At 40.4% G+C, this 8,544-nt stretch overlaps 1 protein-coding gene across 1 annotated transcript; it reads left to right on the top strand.

Moving 5' to 3' along the window:
- Positions 1 to 1,192: 1,192 nt before the first annotated feature.
- On the top strand, positions 1,193 to 4,718 carry LOC100272335 (60S ribosomal protein L10a-1). The gene is made up of 6 exons (NM_001294174.2): positions 1,193 to 1,274; positions 1,394 to 1,422; positions 3,194 to 3,413; positions 3,697 to 3,862; positions 4,151 to 4,356; positions 4,478 to 4,718. Exons 2-6 carry the CDS (start codon positions 1,418 to 1,420, stop codon positions 4,529 to 4,531), a joined length of 651 nt encoding a protein of 216 aa, NP_001281103.2. The 5' UTR covers positions 1,193 to 1,274; positions 1,394 to 1,417; the 3' UTR covers positions 4,532 to 4,718.
- The last annotated feature ends 3,826 nt before the right edge of the window (positions 4,719 to 8,544 follow it).

Below are 8,544 nucleotides of genomic sequence, written 5' to 3'. Positions count from 1 at the left end.
GATAGGCTATAGCCGAGGGTGTTCGTCTAGTAGAGGGTTTGTTTGGAATTCGTTTTTTTTGTATTTCCGTGTTTTCCTGCGAAATTAAATTGGTTCATATAAAATTCCTACATGGCTTCTAAGAAGCTATTATATTTTGAATCGGTCTTAGCTCCAAAGGAGCAAACCCTATTTCTCCACCTAGCATTACCTCGTCCTAGCTCTTGAAATGCTCAAGTAGTCAAGTGTTTACATGTAGTGCAGTCAATGTCAAGGTAACGCAATAAACTAAGGCCATGTTCATTCCACCTAGGATTATATAATTCAGCTTATAGATTATATAATCACCAAATAACCTATTTATGGATTATTATAGATATCTAAATTATATAATCCACATAATAATGCGTGTTGTTTATTTTCCTCTTAACTTATTTAAGTTGGATTATATAATCTTGAGGGTAAATAAACATGGCCTAAATTTACTACAACATGGATAGTAGTTAGAGACATTTGTTTTTAAACCATGAAAAAACCCTATAAACTTCTAAAAAGTTCTGCTAAAATTCTAAATACAAATTAATATACAACTTCAAAAAAATGTTCAAAGGTCATATCTCCAGCACTTCTAAAAATCATTTATTTAGAAAAATAAAAAACATAGAAAAATTACAAATCATTCTAATTGATGCCGTAATGTGTTTCAAAAACTTTCTACAACAAAAGCTTAAACACAACCATCAAAAATGTATGAGACATTAATGTATTTCACGCTATTGACTATTGCATATATTTGTCGTGTAAAGTTTTATAGCCCATTTATACATCAATTATAATGATTTTAATTTTTCTAGATTTCTTTTGTACAATTTTCTATTTTTCTATAGCTAAATAATTTTAACAAAATTTCTAGTGATATTTCTATTTTTTTTATTTTTGTACACCTAGATTTGTAGAAAGTTAGAGACATTGTTTATAGTTTAAAAATTGAAAAAATATTTACTGTATTTTTACTAACGGGTGAAGTCGCATCCAAAACCACTTCAGTCCATGGCAAGAGGTATTTTACTAACGGACGGACATGGCCCAGACATCCGGAAGAGGCCCAAGGGCCCATAACGTCCGTACCCGCATCCGACGGTTCCAAGCCTAACACGCGTCATCCATCGGGAGCTCGCTCTAGGGTTTTGCTTCGAGACCGTTCCCACTTCCCATCGCTCATATAACACCGGGCGCCGCCGCTTCCGTCCTCTTCCTCTCGCTCCGTTGCTCGCCTCGGGTCAAACCCTAAGCAGGTACGCTTCCTTGTGCGACGGCCATCTCCTCTTGCGGACGGCTCGATTTCTCAATCTGTTGTCTATTTCACTGTATCTGACCTTTCTTTGTTTTATTTTTGTTGTTGTTTCTTCCACAGGGAGTTGATTTATCCGCTGCAGCCATGAGGTACTCTTTCTCCCATCGCATCCGCTTTGTTGTGCATCAGTTCTTTGCGATAGAAATGCCGGTTTCGTGTAGTTGTCTTGTCCACTGCCATGGTAGGATTTGGTCCTACAGGGGACCTTTGCAGCTGAATCGTGCCTTAGTAGATCAATGTCTTATGTATTTGTTTTATTTTTCGTTTGATTATTGTAGGCTATGTTATCGATCTAAGGATGATAAGAAATCTAGCAGCAGCGGTCTTTCCAGTCTAGGTCTGCTAGGCTTCGGTTAGCTCTCAATTCATATGGATTGAGTGAGATTGGATGGGTTTAAATCCTAAACAAGTCAAATTTCTTCTTAATTTTTTCCAATTCCATCTAATTTTTTCAATCCCATTCAATCCATGGGTAACGGGATTAACTGAACAAGTCCTAACGGGGCGGTTGTTGCCTTTTTTTTTGGGGGGAGGGGGTTGGCGGATTCTGATTTGTGCTGGGTGTAAATGGGTGGAAACTTGTTTGCTTCGTCATGGATCGGGATGGGTTGGGTGCATGGGTTTACAAGAAACGGGAGCTGGGACAGGTTGGCGTGTGCAGGGGAAATAGGGCGGGGATCGGGCCGCCGCTACGGTGGACGGCGGCGAGGTTGAGCTGTGTGGCGTTACTGGTGCCAACGACCCCCCCCCCCCCCCCGCCCGAAACCCAGAGTGGCAGTGCTCTGCGTGTGGGTCACCACACTGGACAAGAGGGTTAGTATGAGGAGCGCAGGCTGGCGCCGGAGAGGATGCACTTGTCACTCGTCTCGTCTACAGGCTGCCGCCAGCCTTGATATGCTGCCGCTGGCAACTTGCATAGAAGGCGAGGAGCACTGATGTTAAACCCTTATTCTGTGCATTTCCATCAGTGATTTGTTTAACCTATCTGCTGCAGCTCTGTTTACTTGATCCATTTGTCTGCTGCATCACTCTCTGCACTGGTTCTGTTTTTCTGAATCCATGTTGCTGCAGTCTGTTTTGTTCTTTTTGACTATTTTTCACCGGATTAGTGGTGGATTTGGAAAGCGAGGTGTGACTGTGTTCAATGGAAGTGATCACATGGTTTCCACCACAGCTCACGAGCTCTTTCCTACAACAAATATATGCAGGATTTAATGCTGGCTGGCCGATGCTAATGGCCATCGAGTTTGGCTTTTCTGTGACATTTTCTGTTGTTTTATGAAGAAACATGTTTTTAACAAATGGTGAGAAAGTCAAATTTGTATCCTACCATCCCCAATTGCTGCTGTGTTACCAGTGGATGGATTTTGGATGCCTCACTCATCAATTTCTATTCGTGTTCATCTGGATTACTTTTCTCCATGAGTTAGAACAGCCCGGTGATGGACCTTTCAGCGACCTGACAGCATCACTTAGCATGTGCCATGGGTTTAATCCGAGGGTTTGTGGTAGGTTTGATTTAGCTTTTCGGGTACACTTGGGCTACAACATTTGACTCATTGGCTATGGGTTGGGGTGGGTTACACCTTATTAGCAGGCCTATCCAATGTGATTATCTGGGAGTTAGGGTCCAGCTGTTAGTTTGTTCACATAATGAAAATATTTGTGCGATAGATTCAGGTTGTTGTCTTGATATATGAGATAGATTCACTTAGTTTGTTTATTATGATTGATTATTCTGCAGTTTTTTCATTCTACAATTCTCCCTATTGACAGGAATAATTAGAATTCTAGAGTAGTGTTCCCATCCAGACTGACTATTTTTGTCAAATTAATTTTATTGTACTGAAATTATTGCAGTAAGTTGCAGTCTGAGTCTGTCAAGGATGCCATCTCCCAGATTGTTGGGGATGCCAAGGAGAAGAATAGGAAGTTCACTGAGACTGTGGAACTTCAGATTGGTCTGAAGAATTATGATCCACAGAAGGACAAGCGTTTCAGTGGCTCTGTTAAGTTGCCCCATATCCCTCGTCCCAAGATGAAGGTGTGCATGCTTGGTGATGCCCAGCATGTTGAGGAGGTAAGCAAGCATTGATGGTCTGCTTCAACATGCACTTTTTTGTATGTTGAACATGCTAATGGTTGTTGAACTGAAAAAACACCAGTGTTTTGAATTATTCAATTGTGACTGGCATGTATTGGTCAGTCCAATCTTGTGGTTGATTCCATTTGCATTAAAAACTGTATATACAAATCCTGATCAACTGTATGGAAGTTTGAGAGCTTTTGCCCAGATAATGTCATGCACTGTTTCTATCTGGATCAACTCTTCCTCACTCAAAACCATTTTACTGCATTTGCAGGCCGAGAAGATGGGACTTGACTACATGGATGTTGAGGCTCTCAAGAAAATGAACAAGAACAAGAAGCTTGTTAAGAGGCTTGCCAAGAAGTACCATGCTTTCTTGGCATCAGAGGCCATCATCAAGCAGATTCCCCGTCTCCTTGGTCCTGGTCTCAACAAGGCAGGCAAGTAGTCCATTTCTGACATGATTGTTACTTCTCATGGTAATCTGTAACATGCAGTGCTGTTTCATATTTCTGTATGCAGTTTTGCATGATAATGACTAATTTGGCACTCAGTGCTTGCTGCAAGCCAACATTCTGCTAATGTTAAAAACTCTTTTATTATTTGCTATTTGATGTTCACATGCAAATGACATGTACTCTGGGAGCAGTGCATCTGGAGTGCTTTTGCTATGTATGGTCTGCATTGTCTGCCCTGCTGATAGAATCATGTTGATATCACTACTGCAGGCAAGTTCCCGACCCTGGTTACTCACCAGGAATCCCTCGAGTCCAAGGTGAACGAGACTAAGGCAACCGTCAAGTTCCAGCTCAAGAAGGTTCTTTGCATGGGTGTTGCCGTTGGCAACTTGGCGATGGAGGAGAAGCAGATCCAGCAGAACATCCAGATGAGCGTCAACTTCCTTGTTTCCCTTCTGAAGAAGAACTGGCAGAATGTGAGTGACGCTCGCCTTCACCTTAATAACCGCTTCTGTTGTGTTTACATCTAATGAACATTTCAGAATGTACATATGCTGAAGGACTTGGTTATAACATGCTGTGCTGTGTGCTGTGCAGGTGAGATGCCTCTACGTCAAGAGCACCATGGGGAAGCCATACAGGGTGTTCTAAGTATGCTCTTTTGTGAAGTCTGCTAGGTTCTGGCACCGAGGTTTTATTGAATTAAACTTTTGTTAAGAGTATGTTTTTGGACGATCCTATATTTCGTCCTGGCGCTACTATGTTTCAGAATGGTGGTACTACTATAAGTATCCTGGCGCTTTAAGTATTGCTTGAAAGGATCAATATAATTTGCGTGTCATACCCACAACCTTTTCTGCCATGGTTGTTCCGCCCTCGTATTATCTACATGGTAGCGCCCTCGTAGGTCACAAATCTAGCCTAGTAATACGTATTACGAGACTAGATGGTTAAGTCCGTGTGCTCAAACGGCTTTAAAAATCATGCTAACTGTCCAGCTCTTATACGAATAGCTGTGGAGTTTCAGAGGTTTGGAATTCAGAGATGCAAACCTCCCATCTGATTAGCTACCTGAAATTCAGAGATGGTAATGGTACGGAGGCCAACTCTAATGGCTGTTGTGCTGAAGTTCCCTTTTGATACAATATTACGAATACGATAGCAGCCTGTGTTTATATAACTACTTTCCCGTTCCAAAATATAACTTGTTTCAGGCTAAATGTAACCAAATAATGTAGTTTGTATTCATTAGTTAACAATTTAATGTAGAAAACATATTTCGTCCTTTTGTCGTCGAATGTCCTCTTGCTAGTTTTTTCATGTAGAAAAGACAATTAAGAAACTGTATTATATAATTCTGAGCACCTAAAACATTAATCCAGTAAGAGACATTATGTATAAGAGACAAGTTTTTCGCAAAAAAAAATTTCTTGACCTTTTTGCACTTAACACCCTAGAGATTCCTCAAAAGACCCTCATTTAATGGGGTTATACATGCCCTAACAACTAAGATCACAGAGTTATAACAGGCCCTCGTTTTATGAGGCTAACCACAATAACCAGGAGTCCAATAAATATCTAATTAGTTTCATTCATGAAGTCTCTCCCCTTTTTAAATAGTACCTTGATGAATTTTAGACTTGTCACTTATAATGAAAAAAACCCCCACAGATACTCAGGTTGCCATCACACCTACTAAGAGCATCTCCAACAACGTGTCCTATAAAAATGCCCTATAATGTAAAAATGAGTATATTTTATAAGATTTAGAGCACCAACAAAATATTCTGCTCCAACAGTAAAGCTCTAAATCTAGATAATAGGGCAGTGCACTACGGTGTAGTATATTTGAGGCACTTGAGAGAGTGCCCTATATTTTTTTGACCAAATTTTATAAAATGAGGCACCGTTGGAGTAGTTTTTCGTGTGCAGAGCCCTATAGTTTAATTTGAGGCACCAATTTGAAGCATTGTTGGAGATGCTCTAAGAAAGAGTAAATATTTAGAGACCAAATCTAGTACCATGTTGACTTTCATGTCTTGAGCTTCATCATGCACAAGGAATAAGTAAATGTGCCGACTCTTCAAATGGAATCTAGTATGGAGAAAACAAGAACGACTATAGTGCTCATTACTAATGGGACTAGTTGCTTTATTTATGTTGATTTTTTGGAATTTCAATGTACTGTTCTCACCATCACATACACCCTCCTATTTATTCATACCATTTGCACAAATATTCATCACATAAGTTCCGTTTTACACCAATACCCCCCACAAGATGGGCCAAAAATATTTGTCAGTTCCATCCTATTATAACTTAGCTCATGTTGATCTAGATCTTTTATAAAAACAAGTTGACTATGGGATTTGATGTATTCTAGCCTTAACACTCCACTGTCTGACTTCTTAATGAAAAACATATCAATCTTCACATACTTTGTGTGGTCAAATGGAACCAGATTGTTTGCGATATTGATAGCCAAAGCGTTGTCACAATGAAACATCTAGTCCTATTTCTCAGCACTTGTAGCTCACTCAACAAAACATTTAACCACACCATCTCGCACAAGCTCAATGTTATTGCTCTATATTAGGTCTTTACAGTAGACGGAGCCACCACCTCTAGTTTCTTACTTTGCCATGAGACAGAATTGCTTCCTACAAACACAATATCTAGATGTAGACCTTCTATCCTTGCTTCTACCCGCCTAATCCACATCACAATATATTTTCAGCCAAAACCCTATCCTAGAGGTTCCCTTTAAGTAGCTCAAGATTATATAGACCACCTCTATACGTAATACTATAGTGTCATGCATATACCTGCTCACCACATTGATGACATGGGGGGGGGACACAACATCGCTTTGCCATCGTGCGACGACCGCCTCATGCTCTTCACCAGTGCTCCATGATGCGCATTGCTCCACCCTCTCCTCGCTTGGGTACGCACATCGTGCCAACCACTCTTTGCCAGGATCCTACACCCCCATTGATGCAAAACCTTGTCATTGCCGATGTTTCGTGGAACCGGTTCCCGACATGCATTACCGATGTGAAGCTTGGTCCTTCGGAGTGAAGAAGGTGAGCACTCACATTTGTGACTAGTGCTACAGATTGCTTGGTTCACATTATTATTTTCTTCGTGTGATTATACAACACAACATGCCAAGTCAGGGTCAGCATTAATCAAATCTGAAACACACAAACACATTTAAGGGAAGGCGGGAAGGTTCGATACTTGATTTTACCTGTCATAATCACCATTGTTTTAACAGCTGACATCGATCCATCCATTACTAGCTCAGTTGTGAAGATAGTAGGATCATTATAACTGTAATATGGATTCAAAAAATTATGCAACAAAAATGCAAAGAAGTGTCAAGCCCGTTTTTCATCTTCCCATCAATGCCACACATGATGTTTGTATACATAGCCCCATTCTTGTCAGAACTATGTTCAGCCAAAAGAATAAAACAACTAAGCAGACATTTGGACAGTAGGTGTTGCAGAATTAAGCTATCCCCGAGCATGTCTACGAGGTTAGGGCTCCTTTGAGTTGAAGGATTATTTCCTGAATCCTGTATTTTTTCTGTGTTTTTGAACCAATTCCTATATGGTTTATGTGAAATTCCTGCGCACCAAAAAAGTACGCACATATAAAGCTCAACTCAAAGCTACATGACACAAATTAAAGTCACCTTTGACTTATTGTGATTATTGGCCTATAGGGATAATAATGCTATAACCAATACACTGAAAAAGTTGCATATTCGGAAATGTTACTTGAAATTATTTATTTATTATTTTGAGCAGAAGCATATTCAGAAATGTGCAATACCATGATGTTTAAGATGTAACTTCTTTAATAGGATTGGCTGGCAGAGGATGAGAATGGGGAGGGAGGCGGGCCGGCCGGCGTCGGGAGCGGGATGCTCCCGTCGGTGACCAGGGTGGGATAGCATGGTAAATTTAGATGGTAAGAAATAACCAAAAAATGAAAATGGTCAAAAGGAAGTCAGAATACTATTTTGAAGGGTAGATTAAGGGTCCCTTTGGCAGGGCTCTGGTTTCTCCAAAAACGGCTTTGGCTCTAGCTCACGAGGTGAAACCACTTCTTTAGATGAGCCAAAGTCATTCTGAAAAATCATTTGGCAAAACGGCTTATAGGTTGTTTTTCAGAAAGACCCTTGTATAGTTTATCTCTCCTGTACGTGGCTAGGGATTGAGGGCAGGACCAAAAAAAATAATTTGGACTGGTGGGAGGGCTATTGTGCAAAAATGACGTGAGCTGAATCCGGGTGAGCCATTTTTTTTGGCTCATGCCCTCTAGTTCATTTTGGAAAAGCACTTCACTGGTGAAGCCATTTGAAAAAGAGGTGTTTGGCACAACTTTTGCATGAGACAGAGCCGAAGCTGAAAAATAAGCCCTACCAAAGGGGCCCTAACTTGTTAATACATTTAGACAGAAACTAAAATTGTGAGTACGAAATAGAGAAGCCTACAAGATCATTACTATAGTGAACCGGTACTAAGGCGATGTTCCAAACTTCTAAAACTAATTATTAGCTGTTAAAACTAGCTAAAAGGTTTAGAACATGTATCTAATAAACCAACTATCAAATAGCTATTACTCCTGAGGGTATGTACAATGTGTGTCTT

The sequence above is a fragment of the Zea mays genome, chromosome 1, assembly GCF_902167145.1.
Source record: "Zea mays cultivar B73 chromosome 1, Zm-B73-REFERENCE-NAM-5.0, whole genome shotgun sequence".
In the NCBI taxonomy this organism is placed as follows: Eukaryota; Viridiplantae; Streptophyta; class Magnoliopsida; order Poales; family Poaceae; genus Zea; species Zea mays.
Note: the sequence above shows the minus strand (reverse complement) of the source record. Positions and strands in the feature narration are given on the sequence as shown.

Excerpts from the sequence above, each read along its gene's own strand:
- LOC100272335 (NM_001294174.2), top strand. Across the intron at positions 3,863-4,150 it reads TCCTGGTCTCAACAAGGCAG|GCAAGTTCCCGACCCTGGTT; the intron begins GCAAGTAGTCCA and ends TCACTACTGCAG. Across the intron at positions 4,357-4,477 it reads TGAAGAAGAACTGGCAGAAT|GTGAGATGCCTCTACGTCAA; the intron begins GTGAGTGACGCT and ends TGTGCTGTGCAG.